The following is a 22680-nucleotide window of genomic DNA, read 5'->3' as shown; positions in this document are numbered from 1 at the left end:
TGGACGTTTGCTCCCAAATAACAATAGAAAAAAAACAAACTCTGCTTTGGTTATCACTTGCTACTTTCATTTAAAAATCTTATTGTAATTTAGTTTCCCTCTTTTTTTTATTTTGGGAAGGGTTAATAAACATACAGGTTAATTAGTCAGTCTGAACTGAAAATCTCACATTTGTAGACTTTACTCTAATTGCACACAAGCTTTTATACTTGGAACCTTTAAGAAGAGCTAAATAGTTTATTTTCTCCATTGTGTCATACGTTTTATACCATGGAGATTTCTATCAGGATGCTGTATAACCTGCTTAATATACATATATATATATATATACCTCTGAGCCACTTTTCCCTTAAAGGGATTAGTTAGGGTTTGACTTTCTGATCAGGCACCTGGTGGGGCAGAGCAAAGGGGTCCACTATCAGCTGTAAGAGCCCCCCACCCCTATGGTGAGGTCTCAGAAGATGTGGGAGGGGGTGATCGATGATGGCCACAGCAGCTCTGCTCTGTGTGTGTTTGTGAGGCAGCTCTGATGGAGGGAGGGAGGGGGATGCTGTTTAAACAACCCTGGCTTTGATTGACAGGGCCGGGGGAGAGGGGTGAGGTGGTGGGGGCTGAGCAAGTGCTTGGGTAAAGAGAAGAGAAAGGTAGAAGAGGAGGGGGTGTAGATTGTGAAGGGGTGGCTGGAAACTGAAAACTGCTGCTGAAGGGAGTAAAGCGGGCTTTTAATTACCAGGACAGAGGCAGATGTAGCAGCATGGTGCCCCCACCTCAACAACACACAAACAGATGTTTTTTCTTTTTGCAATTCTGTTTTTCCCCTCAAACAGCTGGAATTCATCAGTTTCAGTATGTGTGCATTTATTAGGACCAAAAGCACACCTTTCATTGCTAGACATTCTTTTTTTTTATCAAGACACTTCCTGATTAGGATTTGTTTGATTTAAAAAAATAAAAATAAATCCTGTTGCTGTACCACTCTAAAATGTATTCACCCAACAGGCAGCTTTTTTATTTTTTTATTATCAAGCCATATAATTACACAGAGCAATTAATGGAATGAATTTGACTTATTTATTAAAAAATGCAATCAAATTGAGTGAATCAATATCTTGAAATTTATAATAAACTGAATTCTGAAAACAAATCAAGCTTTACATACGTTCTAAATTTGCATCACAAAGCAATATTAAATTATCTGTAATTATTTATAAAAAAATTTAGGTACTGAATAAAGAAGAAAAAAAAATAGAAATCTTAGAAAATTTGTTAAACACAAAACAATATGTCATCACCATTTTTTTAATCCATTACTAAAAATCCCCTTTAATTTGCTAGTAGCAGAAACCCATCAGTTTTAACAGTAAAGGTGCTGGTCTTTTCAAACCATGTTGTGTTTTATTTCATTCTTCAACAAATCCTTAAAAAATAAAATAAATATCCCGGCCTGTGGTTGCACCTTGCTGTTTTTTTCCTAATCATAACATGTTATATAAAAGAGATGACTTGCCGAATAATGGCAAACCAATTCTCTGTTTGTTTTATAATGAAATCACCTAATAAGACCAGAGGAAATGCAAATAAACTATGATATAATCTAGCTTTATACGGACTTCTATTTAGCATGCATGAGTGTAGTTTATAAGAAATTCCAAATACATTAGTTAGAAATTAATAAAACGTAGTTTTAAAAAAATAAGAAAAAATAAGCTTTAAGTTCATTAAACAGTAAAGACTCTAAAAGGAAAAGGCGTTTAGTTTTTCAATCCAGTTTTATTTATGCATTTTGAAACACAATACGATCCCATTCCTCACCCCCCCCGCCCCCTTAATTATCTTCTATTACAAAACTGATTGAAACACATTTATGTGAACAAAAAAATAAAATAGTGCCCCAAAAGTAAATAAAAAAACCCAAAAAAGTCAGGAAAGCGATGCAAACCCTTAAAAATGTTAAAGTACCACAATGTCCCTGCACATATAAAAATAAATTAATACTTTTGTGTGTCCAGTCACTGTTCATTTTATTTTTCTCACACAGAAAAACTTGCGGCTTTCGTAATCACCTATGTACACCAAATGGCCAATGAGAAAGGTTTATGTGCACCTAACGAGGTATAGAGACTGTGCCACGACAAACACCTTCCTCCACCCCCACAAGCAGCTATATACACCCCCCCCCCCCCATTAACCGACTATTAAATAGCTTTTCAAACACATGACACAGAGCAGACGTCATTAGATTACAGCAAAATCAGACTGTGTTGGACGAAATAAACATAACTGTACACAGTAGTACAAAAGGATGTTAAATTGCAAAAAAAAAAAAAGAATCAGTGAGCTTTCTTTAAAATATATCATTTCATGCACAATACATATTCCAGGGGAAAAAAATAATAAAACAAAACTCACAACAGTCATTTTCTTTTTATATTAAAGAACATAGCAGAATAAACTTTCCTGGTTTGAAAAAAAAAAGAAGAGGTGGAAAGTGTTTTTCTTAATTCTGGTGTCTACAGCAGGGCAGTAATCACCAGGCGAGCTGTAAAAAAAAAAAAAAAAAAAAAAAATTTGCAAGGTACAAACCCCAGATCTAACCCCCCGCCCCCACTTATTTGGCCTCAGGCACTTGGGATCGGACCCTGATCGGCCAATCCTGACTGTTGTGTGTGTGTGTGTGTGTGGGGGGGGTTAAAGCAGCCGCAGCGGTCGGCCTTTTTAGGTCCTGCTCGAAGAGGTAGGTACAAGCAGGGGGCTCAATCAGGAAGATTGGGCTTTTATTCTGTTTTCTGCCTCCAAGCTAGATGAATTACAGCATCCCTAAACTATCAGGCTGCCTTTAAGTCTTTTTTCTTTTTGATTCCCCCTCCCTGACTGAGCCCCCTATATCTGGCCCAGAGAAGAGACAGTCGACGGCAAGGCTTCTGCGGTGACGGTGCGACGCTTGGCTCGCTGACATTAATGGATCTGCAGCACACAAAGAGTGAAATAGACGTGGGGAGAAAGGCAGCAGCAGCAGCAGACTAGTGGGTAATTTCTCTCTCTTTTTTTTTTTTTTTCCACAACGCTGACCCAATATTCCCCTCGGGAACTGCTGCGAGACAGATGTCAAACATACATCTGCTACTGTTCAGTGCTATTCCAGGGAAGTGTATTTTTATACTCATTCATGTTTTGCTGCTTGTTCTCTTTTTTTTTTTTTTTTTTAGGTTCGCAGTTCTCTGTGCGCCAGCTCGGCTGTTGAGCAAACGGCTCTGGTTAGCGGAGGCCCCTGAGAGTGAAACATCAAGATGGAAACAAAAAGAAGCCAAGAAGACAGGAAACAAGAGTCAGAACTATGATAGAAACAATTACCTTGAAACTTTCAAGAAAGCTGACATTTCAAGGAGGAAAAGATATTTTTTAATCTGATGCTACATACTAATTAAATAAAAAAAACTAAACTAAAAACACTAAGAACCAAGGAGCAGCTATAAAGTTAAAAAAAGAACAAAACCATAAGTTAGATTGAAATAAATAGCACACATATAAACAGAATTCAGGGTCAAGTTTTAAACCAGAAAAAAAAGCTGCAGAACCGAGGTGAGCAGGCCCAGTCTGAGTGAGGAGCTCCACGAGACGAATAGCAATACTCTTTCAGAAACAGGTTTCTGTCCAGCTGCTGAACTCTGATCTTACGACTGCATATTTATTGAAGAGGAAACCTCTAAATCAAGAGTGTCATGTCTTCTCCTGGCCCGTGATGCCCACGGCTTTCTCCGCCGCACGCGGCTTTGTGTCGGTGTGCGCGTGCTGCATCGCCAGGAAAGGGTTGGTGGCGATGGCGCCTTGGCTCTGACCCTGAGCGCCGGGAAGCAGGTTGGTGATGGGCAGCTGAGTGTTGGAGAGCGGCAGCGGGGGAATCTGAGACTGCAGCTGCTGGAGGTCCTGCTGCTGTTGCTGCTGCTGCATCAGCTGGAGGAGCAACGCCTGCTGTTGCTGGTCCTGAGGCAGAGTGAGGGGTGGCGGGACAATAACAAAAGTATAATGAGGAAAAGATAATTAGGTTGAAACTCAAGCTAACAAGAAAAGCTCTGATCTCAGTTTGGAGGGTGTGACGTACCGCGGAAGAATGGGAGGACAGCAGCTGCTGCAGCTGATGCTGCTGCTGCAGGAGGAGTCTCTGCTGCTCGGACAGAAGGCCAAGGCGAGCGGCGCTGAGGGGGACGAAACCAGACAAGATCAGGGCAGTTTAAACACACGAGGAGAAACAGGAGGCTGCTGATGCAACATGCACACACAAAGCTAAGATGACATCTATTGATTTCCTTTGCTACAAATTAACTACAGGAGACATTTTTTTTCACAATTCAAATGACTGCTCCTCTACAGCCGCGTCTCAACAAATGTAAATATCACTGAAAACTATTACATATTTATTTAGGTTTATTTAGACCAGATATTCACTTTCTCTATGGATTTGAAAGCTGCTTGTTGTTCAAGGTTTATATCCAAGCACACTGCTCTAAAATTAAGTGGAAGGAAAAAGTGTGGTGGTTAAAAAGCATGAAAATATCAGCCGAACTGAAGGGTTTGTTAAGTAAATTTGATGCTGAGTTAATTTTCCAACTGGGCCTGGCTCCAGCCCACACTGCCAATAAAACCAGTACCCACTTTAACCACCATGGCGTTTGATTAGTTTGCAAACACATGAGGCAAGGCAAGTTTATTTGTAATTCAAAAATTCAGTAAATGGACAATGGAAAAGTGCTTTAAATGAATTAGATAATAAAATAGAAAAATAATTAAAACAGAATAAAAAAAAAATAAAAATAAAACAATTGGACCACAAAAAAGCAGAATAAAAGAAAGTAAAAAAAAACATGACAGAAGCAGATAGAGAAGAAAATAAACTAGTTGGATCACAACCTTAAACTGCTTCTCCATGTTTGGTTCTAGTTCTGGGTGGACAGAGTGGGCTACAACTAGACCTCAGTGGACTGGGAGGTTGATACACTCACAACAATCTGTTTACTGAGGTGCTGATCCATTCAGTGATTTATAGACTAACAGAAGAATTTTAAAGTCTATTATCTGAGCTACAGGGAGCCAGTGGAAGGACTTCAAAACCACTCTGATGTGTTCTACTTTCTTAGTTCTAGTGAGAACACAGGCGGCAGCATTTTGGATCAGCTGCAGATGGACCTCTTAGAAAAACTTATGAAGACACTGTTGCAGTCATCGATTCTACTAAAGATGAATGCATTCATTCGTTTTTCTTAGATCCTGCTTGGACATTAGTCTGTTAATCCTGCAGAGGTTCTTCAGGTGATAAAATACAGACTTAGTAACTACCTTTATGTGCCTCAGGTCTGAATCCAATGTCATCTAGATTTCAACCACAATCAGTGGGACCCCATGAATCAGCAATGCAGATAACCTCAGTGATGCAATATTTCAGGACTGGTATTGTGCAGCAGATGATCACATGTTTCAGAGGGAAAGATTTCTGTGCAGGGATTGTTTTAAATGGACTGTAAACCAAAACCATGAAATTGACCATTCTATGTGTTCTTAATCTATAGGAAAATTGTGCTGCAGACCTCTGCTCACCTGTTCTTACTACCTGCTGAGCTGCTTCAATCCAACATGAAGGCAAAAGGAAAGAAAGAAAGGAAATTTTCAAATTCAATTTAACTCTTCCTCAAGATACCAAAAGTTTCAACTTCCTGTCTGGTGGAAATTGTCCGGCATGAGAAGCTGCTTTTGTATACCTATTAACGGGGAGCGTGACGGCCGCCGCCCCTGTAGTGTGAGGGCTGCCGGGGCCCGCCGTCGGTTGGATCACTCCGTTCAACGCGCCGACGATCCCGCCGATGCCCAATGTGTTTCCCGCACCCAGAGCGCCCATCAGCCCCGCGACCCCACCCAGCCCGGCCGTCGTGGCGACACCGTTGAGCGCTGGCTGAGGCGGGCTCTGGGAGACGGAGGGGGAGGCGGAGAGCGAGGAGGTGGAGCCGCTGCTGCTGTGACCTCCGCATGATGCAGCGTCCTGAGGTTCAGACAAGAAAACAAATGGAGTTCATGGTCCTTTACCTTCAAAATGGGTTTTATCACACTAATGCTCATTACGTTACCACGCCCCGAAGCAGTGTTGTGATCGCTGCAGAACTCTGTTCTCACCTGAGCTGCCAAAGGTAGAGATGAGTCTGTGGCTCCGAGGTGGGACCCCTTCACATCAGCTACAGAGAAAAGCACAGAATTATTGACTGCTGCTATAAAGTATTCACACCCCTTTGAACTTCTCCACATTTCATTACATCATCTGTCAACATAAAAGTTCTCAGCTGGATTTCGGTCTTTACTTGGACTAGGCTCTTCTAACGCATGATTTGGGTGCTTAACTTTATTGTCTTGGTGTAAAATGTACCTCTTCCTCTCTCATCTCATGTTGTTTAACCTCTAACAGGTTTAATTTCTGCATTTGGCTCCATTCATCAACACCTTACAGTCCCTGTTGCAGAAAAGCATCCCCAGAGTACAATGCTGCCACCACCATGTCTCACCGTAGGCTTGTTGCTTGCAGACTGACCACATTGTTTAGCTTGGAAACCATAAAGCTCCATGTCCCCTACATAGTTTGTAATGAACCATAGAGAGTTTAGCTTTCAACTGTGTCTCTTGTCCCAAACACAAAAAAAATTAATGATTTTTTTTTTAATGAATGGTAAATCTGAGATGTTGACAGACTCTCCCAGCTAAGATCTGAAATGTGTTACAACTGTGATTTTATTTAGGGGTTTCAGAATAAAGGGGTCAGAACAGTCTTCATATTTTAAATAAAAACATGCACAGCATTCCTTCTACTTCACAGTTATGCTTTGTATTGGATTTTTACTAAACTTGCTTATACACAGTTTAATTTCCAAATTTCAGACGTTTTATGGTGTAAATTTCCATTTTTTTTAGCCTCAACGGATACTAGATGGATGGACATTAGAAAACAGTTGGATGGATAAGATAGGACAGGGAATTATATCTGAATATCTGAAAGTACTACTATCTTCTAGTGATTAACTGGTGAAGGCTTTTTTAAGGCAGATGCAGATACCGTTTATTTTCAGTCTAAGCCGATATGTGCTGATTATATTTTGTTCCATTTTTAAGGAGTTCTTGATTTTTTACACCACTTATATAATAAAAATGACACAATCATAACAAAGTCTCAATTTAAACACCCAAAAATATGAGGAAAACAAACAAAACATTAACAATAGATAGAAAATGGAGGAATCTGCATTTCACATGAAGATCCCATCAAGCATCGGCCAAATCCTGTTGACTGGCTGATCTATCAGTCTAATATTCATCTAATATTCTTACCTATTCCTATATTATTGTATTTAAAAACAAAGTTTCATCATTTTCAGAACAACTTTGACACAAAAATGTACCAAAGTTTCTCTATGAAAAAATAAAAACTTCTGAACAACACTAAATCTAAACAGATGAAAAAGTACAAACTCAGCAAGGTAGCTTTCGTTTCTTTTAAGAACTTATGTCTTTTACATCTTCGACAAATCATTGAGTGTTTGTATTTACCAAAGGAAGTGGTCGTCTGGGTAAAAGGCACTGATAGCTGCGCGCTGAGAAGCTGTAGCCTGTCCTTCTTCATGGTCAGGGTTTTAATCTGCTCCTCCAGCCTCCTGTTCTCCTCCTGCAGCTGGTGGAGCGACTTCAACATGGCCACCACTGATAGGAGGAGGAGAAGGAGGGGAAAACATCCTGTTATGGCCTCTGTTACGCTCAAGTGAATCATAAAAACTAAATACAGGTGTTTCCATATACAGGTGGATTGATATTTAAACTCAGGGGGGTAAAGAGGCTGAAATGAATAAAATGATCTGCTAAAAGATGGCTTTTCCAAAGAGTCGACTATGCTGTTCTCTCCTTTCACATAATTTATCCTGAAGGGATGTGAAGCTAAACCCAACGATGGTGAGAAATGGACCGGGATAGAGAAGGATTGCATCCGCTCACCGTCGCCTTGTGCTCCCTGCTGCAGCAGGAAGTTCTGCCCTTCGTTCCACTGCCTCTCTAGGAGCTGCTCGATGCTGGTGGCCACCGGGGGCAGCGTCTCCCCGCCGCCTCCCCCGGTCCCTAGCAACCCCAGCCCTGGCCCCGGCAATGACCCAGAGAAGTCATAACGGATCTGCAGGCCGCCAATGGGAGAACTGAAGGGGGGGGGACAGAAAAAGGAGAGATGGAGAGGTCAATAGGGAGATTAACGACCCAACATAAATGTCAGACAAACATAGACACTGCTGGCTATAAAACTACATCAATTTGTTGTTACAGTGGCCTCTAATGAAAAGGGGCCAGGCTTTCAGTCTGAGAGAGCGAGAGTCAGAGAGAGATGGGGGGGAAGAGAGGAAGGACGAAGAACCGTGTCTTGATGCGATAAATCCTGGCTGTTGAGACAATCTGTTGAGTGTGAAAGAGGGGAAACGAGAGACAGCGGGAGAGGAGAGGAGACGAGGATTTGGCGAAAGGTTGGTGGCAAGAATTTAACACTTTGCTTTGTAAAAGTTCACGCCAGGACTGGGTGCAGAGGAGGAAAAACTAAAGCTAGACTTATGTTTTAAAAAACAAAACCACTGCTCACTGTCAAGTAAGTTCAGGTTCGGTCATTACAGTTTACACAGCACTGACCTACAGGGCAGCCGTGAGTTACCAACCTTATCAGGAGCATCAGCCATCCCACAGAGTGGAAGAAACAACCAGAAATGCATCTCTATGATCAATATCCCCATCCTGAAGGATCCATAAAAGTATTCCCAAAAGCAAAAGACACAGTAAAATCCTCCGACTAGCTGTCCACGGGTGAGTAAAACCAGGAAAAAAAAACCCAAAGTGAACCTGAAGGACGGTTACCTCCTTTAAAACTAGTTATCGTTGGCTAGGAGAGCCAGGATTGCCTGCAGGGCTAAAAGCGAAAGAGGGAATGTGTGTAAGAGCGGACTGAGGGAAGGGGAGACGAGGGGCCAGCGGAGGGAGAAAAAGCAAGAAGAAAAAGAGTGAGGAGGGGGGGAGTGAAGTATGAGGGGCAGTGAGGAATGTAAATGGTGAAGGAGGGAGGATGTGTGTGCTCTCACCGCGGGGTGGTCTTAGGAGAAGCTCGTATGGAGAAGCCCTGAGATCCGCTGCTGCTGCCGCCGCCGTCTCCAACCTCCTGATCTGCACACACACACACACATACACACGATGAAAATCAATGGGATATCTAAGAAAACAGACATGAATTTGGAGGCAGTTTGTTCGCCAACAAAATGTTAAAACATCCACCAAAGGCTGGTAAAAACTGTTTTTTTTTCTAACCTCTTGCACCCTGCATTTAAATACAAACTGTCTCTACATGTTTCCATCAGACAGAGAAAACAAGAAAATGGATGATTTAATTGCTTGAATTGTACAAATGTTACTTTGGTTTAACCAAAACTCCAAATTAAGCTGCAGGCCTAACAAACAGAACTGTGCAGTACTTGTAATAGCAGAGATGAGGCCTGGTCTCTGCCTTTTAATGACAGTCACCACTTACAAGAGTTTGCAATGCACCGCAGCCCCTCCCTCACCTGTTGCTGCACATAAACATCCATAAAAGAGCAGAACATAACAGGTTGCAACAGTAACAATCCATACGTGTGGTTCTTTTCTGTTTTGAGTTAAATGATTTCAATAATTTGGTCTATTTCATATACGGTATGTTTTCCATTTTTGTGTACATTTTCTGAGACAGTTTGGAGGGGCTGCAGTGGCACTAAAAAAACTAAACGCCATTTAGTTTTACTTTTCCTTCTTGAATGATTCAATCTAACATTTCTGTAAAACGTTTATTAATATGCTTATTATTCAGTGGTTCCCAAACTGGCTTTTAAATAATTTATGGCAGAGTTTAGCTGCACCATGGTGCATCTCTTTAGCTACACTAAGAAAACCTAGAATATTGTTCCCCAAAATATCCACCTCCTCTAACCCCTGATACAACTATTAAAACTTTAATAAATGCATCCAGATTGGTTCTTTTATAATTCGTTTCCTCTCCAGTCGAGATTACGGGCACTACAATCCCAGAGACTCTGCAAGCTACGACCATCTCCCTTTCACTGCATCTCCAAAACACGAGCCTTCATTCACGCTGCATCCCCCCCGCCCTCTCTCTCTCTGAGAGACTCTCCATCTCTCCTCCCTCTGGGCCCCTGGCCAGACGCTTCTTTTCATTTTCCTCAGTCACAGTAATGAATCACACATGCGCACACACTTTTGCATTTATACACTCGCGCAAACTCCCCTCTACTTAAGACAGTCAAATCCTAGCTTTTTTTTTTTCTCCTTTCCTCCCCCCACCAGGTCACCACTCCAGTCGCTGGGCTCCTCTTTTTAAAGTCCCTTTTCCGTCGTAACCCTTTCCGTTCTGCCAGCTCCCGCCAGACGGGTGCCAAAGTAAACACCCCCCACACACATATACACACACCTAGTGTGTATATGTGTGTGTGTATATACACACACACCTAGTGTGACCCTTGGAAGCCGATAAAATGGAAGACTAAAAATGCTTCCAGTGACTGGGCAGAGCTATGACTGATTATGACAGAATGAGATTATTTTAGAAGCTTGTTGTTGCCAGAGCGATAAGGTTCACACATCAATCAAGAAACTGTAGGACAAAACAGGAACTGTTTAATAATCATTGTCATTTTAAAGCAAATAAGAATCACATCTCATTTATTTATAATAAGTAAATTAATTACTGCTTTACACACACTTTAAGGCATTTTAAAGAACTTAATTTTCCTTGAATACAGAGGAATTTCTTACATAAAACCAGCTTATGTGTCCCTACTTAAAACCTGCACAGCCCCTAACAAGAAACACACACACCTCAACACACACACACACTGACAGAAAGAAAGAAAGCCCTGTAGCTCCCTGACATTCAGCCTGATTAGTGAGCTGACCTGCAGGTCAGAGTGGATCTGGCTCTGATGACTGGCAGCAGGAACCACTTCCTCCTCTCCTCCCTTTATCCCCTCTTCCTCTCTTTTTCTCTTGTTTCTCTGCTCGCTGGCCAACCAGATGTCTTGCATCAGGAAGCAGCTCCTCCTGATTGCTTAAACCACTTCTAACTCCCTCCATGAGCTCATCTGTATTTCGGACAGACTGCGACATGTTCCGACTTTTTACCAAGTAGCAGTCGTGGCGCGGGGATCCTCTACTCCCCTTCATGTTAAAATAAACAAATAAAAAAAAGCAGCAAGCGATGTGTTGATGCTCCACCCACTCCAAAATAGAGGTAGGAGGAGCTTAAGACTATCACTGACCCCTGACCTCACAGTGGGATCAAGAGGGCGTGACCTATCCATTATCTTCTTCTCTTTCACACACTCTCACATTAGGTATCACAGTACCTGCTGGCGAGGCCTCAGACTGAGCGATGAGAGCTGCCATGCTGGAGTTGGGGTTCAGCCTGTTGCCAAACATGTGTGGGGGGGCCAGGTTGAACACGGGGCCCGGCAGAGCCTGAGAAATGAGACAAAAAAAGCAGAGGGGACACATCAGTTGTTGTTTCGTATCTTTACAATTTATCGTATTCACATAAAAAGATGGCTGGGTGTTTATGGTTGAGTGTGTGAGTCGATGAACAATCTTTCAACAAGGCGTTTGAGATAAAAACTGATAAAAAGCATTAGTAAGAAGATCTTTTGAACAATAAAAATAAATAATAACCAAAAACTGCGGAGGGATTATATGTTTAATATTAATTAAAACAGATGCAAAGATGGCAATAAAATTAATTCCAGAGAGAGAAAAAATTATGTTTTTTATGATAAAACAAAAGATGTGTTTTAGTTTCTTTTAAGGTAACGACCTAAAATGAATAATAATAATTCTTGAATAAATAATATTAAAAAAGACACATATTATTTTGTAATTAGACTTCATGTGGGGACTATCTGAATCAATTATGTCCAAACTATTAAAAGAAAAAAGACAAAAAGTGAAGCTTATCATTCTGCTCCAGATATACGCAGCGCTGGGAGCGTCCTCGCACCCCGACACTACGCTGACATGCTGACAAAGTGTTTCTGATGCATAGAGTTTAATCCAATTAAGGCATTTCCCAACTAAGGGGCTGTGGTTTGACGGGCCGGGCCGGGGTGGGTGGGAGCGAGAGGGTAGAGCATGAGGAGGGGAATCTGCTCCACTTAAAGAACAAAATGGCCGACTGTTAAATGCAGTGGAAATCACTGTGACCAAACCGAAACATGTGACGATGCAGAAAAGTGATTAAAATAAGGGAGCGCTCAGGAAGTCGGCAGCTTCCTTAAGACTCAACCGGACCATGAAGATCAGCTATGATCTAAAAACTAACAGTATGAAGATAAATATTTACTTTAGCTGGTTTTAAAGACGTGTTTACGGCATATTATGTGTTAAAAAAAACAACAAAAAAACAAGCAAACCCATAGAAAGCTGCACGTGAGAATAGCAGAAAATGATTAATAATGTTTAGGAAAGCCTTCAAGCTATGAATACATGTTTATTTTTTTTAAATTAGACTATTAATAATTAATGAATTGGGATTTTTAAGATGGGAAAGACCTAAAAATATTGATTCTTCTTTAATTCTTATTTCAGAATCTATAAAGCAACCTGTTCCGCGCTCCTCCTAACGCCTCCTCCTCCATCCCTTGTCTCCAGAAGCCTGCCCCCTTTCACATCAACATTCATTTTTCATTTGCATTCATTTTTCATTAAACTGCTTTCTCTTACTCCTGTCTTAGGCAAATAGCCAATAGCAGAAGGCCAAGAGTCTGTCAGCGGACTGCAAACAGCGAACCGTCTCAGTCTTTCTCTCTCACACACACACACAGACGGGGGAAGCCTGGTTTGTTGGCTTCAGTCTGCAGTTGTGTCAGTTCTGCAAACTCAGCTCAAAGTCGGCATGCTTCCCACAAACAAAGGCTTAGAAAGAGGAGATGAACAAAATCCTCTCAATTACACAAAGGTTTACACCTTTCTCCTGTCCCCAGGAACATGCATTAAGCTGAGATATAAAGGCCAGGCAGCTGAACACCCCCCCTCCACCTCTACCATACAGTCACCCCTCCCTCATTCAATCTACCTCTCCATTCCTACTGCTGAGATTGTCAGATGTCATTACATCTCAGGACAACGGTGGAGGAAGAGAGAAAGCGTAAAGTGCTCGCGGGGGTGGGATGAGGTTGGACAAAGACGGTCAGGTTCGGACATTGAAAAATGTAAATCCGCTATTATCAGGTCTAGAATCAATGTTCTCAATATCGTCACTGTGTTTGTGTAAAAAGGCTGGAAATATTCAAAACCTGTTGATTCGTGCAGAGGTAATTTATTGAACTTTATTAACGATTTCTCCTGCTGCATAAACAGACCACAATTTAGCAGTGACAATAATTCAGGTACACATGAACAGACAGTCTGTCTGTCTTCTGGATCATATTACTTCTTTCAATCAGATCCAGTACACAGTGAATATGTGCAGGTCAAGCTTAAAAACAAATTAATAAACTGACTTTTAGATGAGTTCATGTTCATTATTATCAACGATGACAGTAACATCAATGAAATAAATGCAGATTTACCAACGTGAAGAGTTGAACAACACAAAGAGTTGAACTATGGCTTCAAATTTAACAATCTATCAGTAGCTGTGCAGCCATTGTTGAGATTTTTTTATGCATTTAGCATGTTTAGAGTCTACCCCTTATTAGGAGATACAATGGAAGAGTTCCAGTCTGCATTCTGAACACAATGCCACCAGCATTCAGACTAAGATTTACAAACAGAAAAGATAAGCTAGAACCTTAAAATAGCTTTTGTTAGTAGCTCAGATTGCTGTATGGATGCTTTAATTGTTAAGGCTTTCGGGAAGCTGCACTATAGACAGATGCCCTTTCAGAAGAAAAAAGAATATAAAGCAAGGAGCGTTATTTTTTGTCAAAAGGGGTTTATTGTGAAGGTTCCAATGAAGGAGTGCCTCAGGTTATCAGCACTGTCAAAACTTTTGCCAAAAAAGATGCTAATTACGTTTCTTCACACATAAAACATTAATAGGTGTATATAGTAGCTGTTAAACCCTTGGTTAAATGGATGAAATGATCAATCAGGCTCTTATTGTGAAGGTTTGAAGGAAACTGTCTCAGTTTATCTGCTTCAGCTACTAGTGATTTTGCTAAAGGATTTAACTGTTAAGTATTATGTCAGTATCCATGAATCAGATGGCAAAGGTTGCTCCATACCTTTTTGATATGGTGGTTAATAGAAACAGTAACATTAAAATAAAATTCTTTTCTCTTTAATGCATAAAGTATACATTTTCTGTACAGTTTAGGATAAATCGCTGCTTTAAGTCAGTTTGTTCAACAAATGGTGAGTATAAAGTTTGTGTACACCAATTGGGGATTTTTTTTCTATTAGCAAATTAGCTGACAATTATTTAAAAATTCAAAAAAACAAATTACTTAATTAGATTTAATGTTTTGAAAATATTATAACAATAGATCTAGTTCAAAACATTGCCTTTAAACCGCTATTAAAAAGGAGAGCATTCAATGCAGAATTTTCTCTTTCAGCATTGGCGACTACAGGCAGAGGATTGATAGATTTGTTTCTTTGAGAATTTTTTTAAATATCCCTTTAAATAACATGTCATGTCCCTTTATCACACAGCTGACATTCTTTTTTGGTTAAGCTTGATGACAAACTGCATTTTTAATTAAAACCATTTCATTAAAGCCATTGTTCTTGTATTCTTACTCTTAACAGCAGTACTATAATAAATTGTACATCTGTAAATGTTTTAAATGCTTCGTAATTACGGCATTAAAGGATGAGGACAGGCTCTTATTAGGAAACGTGCTACGACATTTAAAGCAGATCAGATCGGGATGTAAAGTTAACTAAAAAGCTAATAAGTAACACGCACTCTGAAAGGAAGCTTTTTCTGCAATTTGGTGTTTAACTGTGGCTTTCATGTTTAAGGTTTCTACTTTCATGTTTTCTAAAAGAACTCCAAACATTTCATCGGTCTTCAAAAGCGTGGCCTTGATTTTTAGACCCGCTTTAAGGGATGATCCCTGGAGAACGAACTCAGACGCGTCTTCTGAACCGTTCTCCAAAGCATAATAGGACATGCATTCAGCCTAGGCAGCTTCCTCCAGTGATTCTTTCTGCTGGAACCCCGAGTGTATTCAAACCGATGGGTTTGAGACAATACTGAGTATTTCTTTCTGTTTACACCAAAAAAAAAAAAAATTATTCTGTGCGTTTTAATTAGCTGAAATCCATCACAACCTTGTTCACTGAGGTTAATAGAACCGAATCAGTCGAGAGAATACACACTTTCTAATGACATGTTTGGAGAACGAGAAGAAAGCTCTATTTTTTGTGCTTTCAATGCATGAAAACGACCCTCCACAGGTGCACCCGGGCTTCGGCAATACATCATCCGACAATAAAAAGTGACTCCACACAAGGTCGGAATGCACACGTTTTATTTATTTATTTTGCTTTACAGACAATTAACGTGCAGAAGTTTAATAATGGTGCTGAGAGATTTGCCACAGAAAGCATTTAATTGCACGCCATTTGTTCCTCGTGCGGTTCATCTCCACTTGAGCTCGGAGCTGGGAGAGATGTGGGTGAATTGAGCGATGCAGGGGGTTGTTGAATAAAAGCAGAGCGCGCGTGAAAGAAAAGGGAGAAATGGAGTGCGTCGCTGTGGGTTTGATGCTTTTTCATGCGTGCCAGAGTGAGGTGGGTGTGTGTGAGTGAGAGTTTTCAGCTAACGCTGCGTGTTGGGACTCACGTGTGTGGAGGCTGTGCTGTTGAGCGGTGCCGTGGCTGTGAATGGAGAGGGAGGCGCTAGGGAAGGTGTGGGCTGCTGTTGCTGTGACAACTCGGCGCACGCCCCGCCCATGGCGACGGCTGCTGTCCCCGACGATGACCCGTCGGCTGCAGAGAAGACACCTGTGGAGAGATAAAACACTGACAGCGTCATCCTAATCCTTAGTCCCACTTAAATCATAAAGCGGCGATACGTTTAAGTAGATGATGGAACAGTTAACACATCATGTCACAAAATGTATTATAAATTAATAATCAAATGTGCAAGCATCTGATGTTGGCTAGGTTTAATAGGCTATCTTAGAAGAATAAAGATTTTATTACGATTGGAAAAATGTATGTTCTTTAAAGTCAAAAGTCTACAAAAAGGAGAAAATGCTTGGGGTTTAAAATAAACCTAATGAAGTTTGCTCAAAGCACAATTTACAAAAAAACAAACTAGCTGGGAATAGAAAATATAAACAAATAATAGATATAATGGTAACGTCAGATAATTGCTGCTGTGAGGCATAAAAAAAATAAAATAGAGAAACTAAAATAAAAAAAGAGATTAACTGAAAGGATTAATTAGGAAAATTTAATGTAATTAAATCAAATAAAAGTAACTAAGGAATAAAAAAAAAACTTTCAAAATATAGTTATTATGCTTTTTATTTTTTATTCTGAAATTAAATCAAATTACAGGTATCAAATTTATCTAAATTTATGTTATCAAAATTCACCCGTCCCCCGACACATGCCCCTGTCCAACATCTCTCCTCCTTCTCCTCGCCCACTAACCATGGATAAGCCCTGCCCCTGCCTCCCTTTGACCTCAGCAGAGGAGGGAGCAGCGGGGGTGGGGGGGTAAAGGGGCCCCTCAGCCCCACAAAAGCCTGAATGGCTTAGGGCAGCACACATTCACTGGGGGAACAAGAGATCTTTGTGCCAGGAGGGGAGGGGTCGGAGGGGTGGAGGGAGCGATAGATAGGAACACTACATGGGCCGACATACTATTTATAACGCTTTGCAATATGCAGCAGAAAAATTGATCCCCGAAGCAGGGGTGGGCAAGGATCCGGGGGCGGGGCGGGGGTTGGGGGGGGGGGGGTGCTAATGCAAGGATTTCAGCAGCTGGATTAAAGAGCGGACCAACAATTTATCAGAGTTTAGCTAATGCAATGCATGAAATCAGGTTGTTGAAAGAAAATGGTGAGAAAACCAAAGAACAGATCAGAGTTATTTTGTAAAACACAACAGATACATTTTTTTTTTTTAAATAGGTTAACGCTCTAATTTTAGATTTTCATGAAATTTTTAGCAATATTCCATAATTAACTTTTTTTTTTTATTATTAAAACGTTAATTTATTCTAAAATATTTAAAGATCCCCTTACTGCTAATGGAAATATTACGAGAGAGACATTAAAAGCGTAAACTATCCCACTTAAATAAAACAGATTTTAACAATTAACAGCTTTTCCTTCAAAATTAGATAATAATAAAAAATAGCATAATTAAAATAGAATTAAACCAGACTATATTGTGTGGAAACTGAAAAGATAAAGACTTTAAAGCGACCTAAATTAATTCTTTTTAGGAGCAGAATCTCACTGGTCTCAATTACACAGCAATTCCTCTAACGCTTTTGCTGTTTCTTCCAAAAAAACGTAATCATATCTAATATCTTCAGTCTAAATTGGAAATCTCTAATAAACAGTAAAAAAAAAAGATAGAACTGCACCAGACATCTACAAAATAAATCATTATTTTTAAAACTTGGGTGTAAATAGTGAGTATTATCTGAAGCTGCAAACCAGAGCCTTTCAGCTTGTTTTAGCGGGACAGAGCTGATGTAATCGCGAGACACACCAAGTGTAACCACAACAACACGGAGACATTTGTTTTCCTGAGTTCTCCACCAACAAACAAAAACAAAAACTAATTTAAAGCCAGAAGCAGGGCGGCTGTTTGATCAGAGAGAGGAATAAAATGCAGGGAGGTTTGCTTCAGTCTAATAAAAACATGTGAGCCACTAAAACACCAAGAGAAATAAAGAGAGCTGCAAGAATCATGGGCAGAAAGAAAGGAAAGAAGAGAAACAAAGTTAAATAAACAAAACCGGATTTGTTTTTCTAGTATGCATCGTTTTAAATTATAGGGGAAGGAAAAAATATACACTATATTGGAAGAGTTTCAACTAGCTTGGTTTTGTTTATATATTCCAGCATATAGGTGTGTGTGTGTGTTTTATTAGCCACAAAAAAATCCTATTTTTAGACATGACTCATAATGTTAAAATGAAAATAAAAAAAGCTAAATTTTTATTTAAATGTAAAATTAAAAAACAAATCAGTACTTCTGTATTTAAGATGGTTCGTTTGGTTTTCAGTTTGAAACCTTCCAGAATATTTTGCTGCTTTTCACCACTTCCCCTCACGTGTGCGTAGCCGAGACAAAGCTGCTGATTATCAACCTAGGAATTCCCTGGGATTAACTCCTACAATTAAACATGTGATCATTTAAGTGAGTTAATAAATACACATAAGCGCCTTAATTTGGTCTGCCTGGTTTCTTCCCCTTTTATGCATTTACACTCCAGCTGCCCTGAATAAATCCAGGATCTTTCCTCCCACACACACACACACACACCCACATTGACCTGACTGTGCTCGTCCGGCTCGTCCGTCCCACTGGTGACCCCGCAGCCATCAAACATTAACCTAGCCAAAATCTCACCCCTGCTTTTCCCCATCCACCAACACGTTTCTATCAGACCTACTATCTATCCATCAGCAGCAGACAGGAGAGTGAGAGGGAGGGGGAGGGGGGGGGGGGGGGGGGGGGGGGGGGGGATGCCAGGATTCTTCCCATTACTGCCCTGCATTAACCCTTAGCTAAATATTTACAGTAAGCGGGACAACTTCTCCTTCTCTCGCTCTCACACCAGTATATATGAAGCACAGACATGCGGATCCGCCGCCTGATCCGACCTCGGCGTTTGTGGTCAGAAATGGCAGCGCTGCTTCAGGGAAAAGCTTGAACTGAGAACCTGAGACGGGACGCTGAGTCGCAAATATGCCGAACCCCCCGCAGCAGAAAATAAACCTAGATAGTGGCTCACCATCTCACGATCTTATCTTCTGGTGATTATTCACATTAGTTGGGGTGTAAAATTAATAGAAGTTAAGAGAGGGATGTGTAGCGACAAGTCTGCATGGGTTTGGGATTGCTCCTAAAAAATAATTAAAAAAAAAGACACACTTTGCATTGTATAAATAAAGAGAAAAAAAGAGCTTATATCAAATTGGTAAGATGGGAAAAAAACTAACCTGTTGATCTACTTAATTTAAATATTAAAATAAAAAAACAACATAAAACAGCTAAAGAGAATTTCAGAAGTAATTTAGAACGTAAATCATTTTTCTGCCAAATTAACAACTACATTTAAACTCTAAAACCACATTTTATATTATTTGCTAATCTGCTGTTAAATTAAACACCTCTCACATAAGTAAGAATTTATATTTTTTTTTTTATTTAAGTACTTGAGATTAATAAATACAGTAATGTTATTATTTACAATAAAACAAAAATAAAAGTAAATTTTTTTTTTTTAAATCAGTAATAAATGTACAGTTTTATTGCTCTAAGCTGATACTTTCCCCCCTTTATTGGACTTAATAGATAATATACAATTTAGATAATATATAACTTATGGTGTTTGTTAATGTAGCGGAATGAGTCGGAAGAAAATGCTGTGAAAATAGTAAACAATAATAAATAATCAAATCTAATGCTAATAATGTTTTTTTTTTCTTCGTTAAAATAAATAACATATAATGTGTAAACACATACTTCCAAAAAACTAAAATGTGTTTGTTTTTTTCTGCAGCTTTTCCATGCAGGTTAAAGGTAAACCGTGGATTAGGCAAACTAAGCCCACTGGAGTGTGTCTGTGTGTCGTCTTCCATCGGAGCGCGGGCTCCGCCGCTGAGACAGCAGTCTATAAAACAGCCGTACCGGTCTCTGGCTGCATTAACAAACACAGCTACTTAATGTTTCATGTTTTCTTTAGGTTGTGGGATATTTTATTGTGCGACTGGGACAACAGCCAGTAAACGTTGCCAGATTGCTCACAATCATTGATTTCTCTCACCCTACAGTCTCTTTGGGGTGTTGGATTTCTATATTAATAAATAAGTCACAGCAGCGCACTCCTAAGTTAAGGAAACTCTTAATAATTTAGCATTTCAGGTGAACTTAAATGGAGGGAGGAATTTAAATGCTGAATGCTTTAACAATAGGGTGGAAATAAAACGGCATGGGAAGAATCTTGATCCTGGTCAGACTAATCACCCCATCTGCAGTAATACACGGTATATAAACAGTCCGTAAATTTACATTTGTCAGCTTTTTAAAGCTTTAACTGATTAGCGACACTTTGAGAGACAAGCAGAAGACAGGTACGAGACAGAAATCTGAAAGCTTGAGGTAGGAAACAAAAAGGTGATGATTCTGGGAGAAAGGGGAGGTGTGGGAAGTGAGGAGCAGACTGAGCCACTTCCATCAGCCCAGGGAAACTCCAAAGCATAAAGGCAGTTGCCAAGCAACTGAACATGATGGGGGAAAAAAAAAGAAATATACAGAGCCTTTTCCACGTGTGTGAGCAAGATGCTCAATCTACCACACACGCATGCACAGGGACACACACATGCAAATATTGAGGCAATTAGAAAAGTGAATCAAATCCTTGCCATTAGTGATTGGTAATTTAATACTGTGCTGAGGCCGTCCTCAAACCCCCTACTGAATTATTTATGCACATTCAGAGACTCGGGGATGTGTGGAACAGAAACTGACACAAACGGGCCATATTGGACTTTACTTATAATTTGGTTTGATTGTATCAGAGCACCAATGAGAACAAGGAGTCCAAACAAGAAGAGATGCACAGATCAGCAGGTCAGAATGGGAACTTGCACATTTTTCTTGATCTGCTGGTCAGAAACTAAAAATGATCTTTTTGTTTTATAAACTTCATGCTTCTAAAATAACTAGTAACATTTTTTTTTTTTAAGACAAAGGGTCCCAATGAGGTCAAGTCCTGCATGAAAACCGGAAGTTTGTTCCAGCCAGGAGAAGCTAGAACGGTGTCTTTACAAACAAGTCTTAACTGTGCTGTTAGGACGACACAATCCCTCCATCAGTCTGAACTTTGCAAACATCTCCAACTCTGTGTTTGTGTTTGTTTCTCACCTGAGCTGCTGGTTGCGGAGCTGCTACTGCTTTGCAAACTTCCGTTCCTGAGAAGTGACGGGGATTTCTGAATGCCGACGCCCAGGACCCCGATCGCCCTGTCTCCTCCTATCCCCGCTCCCAAACCGCTGCTGGAAACTAAGCCTGGTCGGCCTGAGAGAGTCGAGGGCGTAGCCGAGGCGGTGGAGGCTGGGGAAGATGAGGAGGAGGAGGTGATGCTGGCTGCAGAGGAGGAGGAGGTGGGGAGGGTTAGGGATGGAGCTGCCTCCGAGGGCTTTGTGTCTGTGGTGAAACAAGGTCCGAATCGGTTTCGCCAGTTGCCCTTCTTTTTCTTCTTCACGCCGTCCTCCCCTCCTGCTATCGTGCCGCCCATCCCCAGCCCGCTGCTGGAGGCCTGGGATCGTTTGTAGCCGGTCGTTCCGACGAGGCTGGTGGTTTCGCTGGCGGTGTGACTGTGGGAGTTCTCGTACAGCTTTCCACCAACCGCTACAGAGACAAGTGAGAAATCATTCTTCAGGTTTTCTCTCACGTTCTTGTCTTTCCTAAACTTTTTGCTTTACAATCACAACCTCAAATGCGTTTGTTGGGATTTTATGTAATAGATAACACAGAATAGTGCATAATTGTGAAGTGGATGGGAAAAAAAAAAAAATCAGAAAATTTACAAAACTCTGAGAGATGAACTTTTTAAAAACTTAAAAAAGTTTAAGTTATACTTTATCTTGAGTGGAAATATATTGAAGCATCACCACTCTTCCTAGAGTCAGATTTCTGACTACTCCATCCATTGTGAATAATGTCTCTTAATGAAAACAAGCTTGTTTAAAACAAATATGCACCATTGAGAGACACACTTTATTCTCTTTTTTAGAATGAAGGCTTATTTGTTAAATATTATGTTCCACCTGCTGAGTCATTTGGAGGTTGAGTGAAAATACAGCCAACTCTAATTTAATTGAACCTATTCTTACATACTATATTGATTGATTTTAAGTTTCACAACTTATAAAACGTATTTTGTACTTATTTTGCTGTGGAATTACTGTATGCTATATGTTCATTTTTATCTTATTTTTTGGAATACCAGAATTTGTATAAACACTTAATATTTTGTTGAATTTTACATCATTTCCTAAAATATTAAGTCAGTTTTTATGATCTGGGTTACTAAGTAAATAAGTTACTTAGTGTTTGAATAGTTTTTTAATTAAATACTTAAAAACTTGAATATTTTTAAAAATTTACTTTTTGCTTTATTAAGTAGTGCTACTCTTACCTAAGCTACCCACCTCTGTCGTTTTATTCTGATACCCTACAATAAAAAAAAAAAATACAAAAAAAAACAATGCAAGCCTGACTGGCTTTTTATGGAAGAGGGCCAACATGAAAACTCGCTGTTAAAAGAGACCAGAAAACAGCAGTAATCGACTTATAACAGTATAAACATGGAAAACTGTGTTCAAAACATTTAAAACATTTTCTGGAAAACTAGCCGAGCGCATGTGGGAACACAGCACGGTGTTG

At 40.1% G+C, this 22680-nt stretch overlaps 1 protein-coding gene across 6 annotated transcripts in view; it reads right to left on the bottom strand.

Annotated features, from left to right (window-relative positions):
- Positions 1-2004: 2004 nt before the first annotated feature.
- Positions 2005-22680, bottom strand: part of mllt10 (MLLT10 histone lysine methyltransferase DOT1L cofactor) — a 50407-nt gene continuing 29731 nt past the window's right edge. For 4 of the 6 annotated variants that reach the window (XM_038270472.1, XM_038270467.1, XM_038270471.1 and 1 more), the window contains 11 exons: positions 21157-21642; positions 15881-16041; positions 11442-11553; positions 9132-9213; positions 8017-8210; positions 7579-7728; positions 6160-6218; positions 5751-6028; positions 5590-5613; positions 4100-4193; positions 2005-3981 (listed from right to left, as the gene is read on the bottom strand). In XM_038270472.1, the coding sequence (XP_038126400.1) occupies positions 3718-3981; positions 4100-4193; positions 5590-5613; positions 5751-6028; positions 6160-6218; positions 7579-7728; positions 8017-8210; positions 9132-9213; positions 11442-11553; positions 15881-16041; positions 21157-21642 (1904 nt within the window). In that variant the 3' untranslated portion in view covers positions 2005-3717. The remainder of the gene's footprint in view (positions 3982-4099; positions 4194-5589; positions 5614-5750; positions 6029-6159; positions 6219-7578; positions 7729-8016; positions 8211-9131; positions 9214-11441; positions 11554-15880; positions 16042-21156; positions 21643-22680) is intronic. The other 2 variants (XM_038270468.1, XM_038270469.1) reach the window with 2 other exon arrangements.

The sequence above is a fragment of the Cyprinodon tularosa genome, unplaced genomic scaffold (genome assembly GCF_016077235.1).
Source record: "Cyprinodon tularosa strain WSP-4 unplaced genomic scaffold, ASM1607723v1 ctg761, whole genome shotgun sequence".
NCBI classification, from domain to species: Eukaryota; Metazoa; Chordata; class Actinopteri; order Cyprinodontiformes; family Cyprinodontidae; genus Cyprinodon; species Cyprinodon tularosa.
The sequence above is the reverse complement of the archived record's forward strand: the minus strand, read 5'-3'. Positions and strand labels throughout refer to the sequence as shown.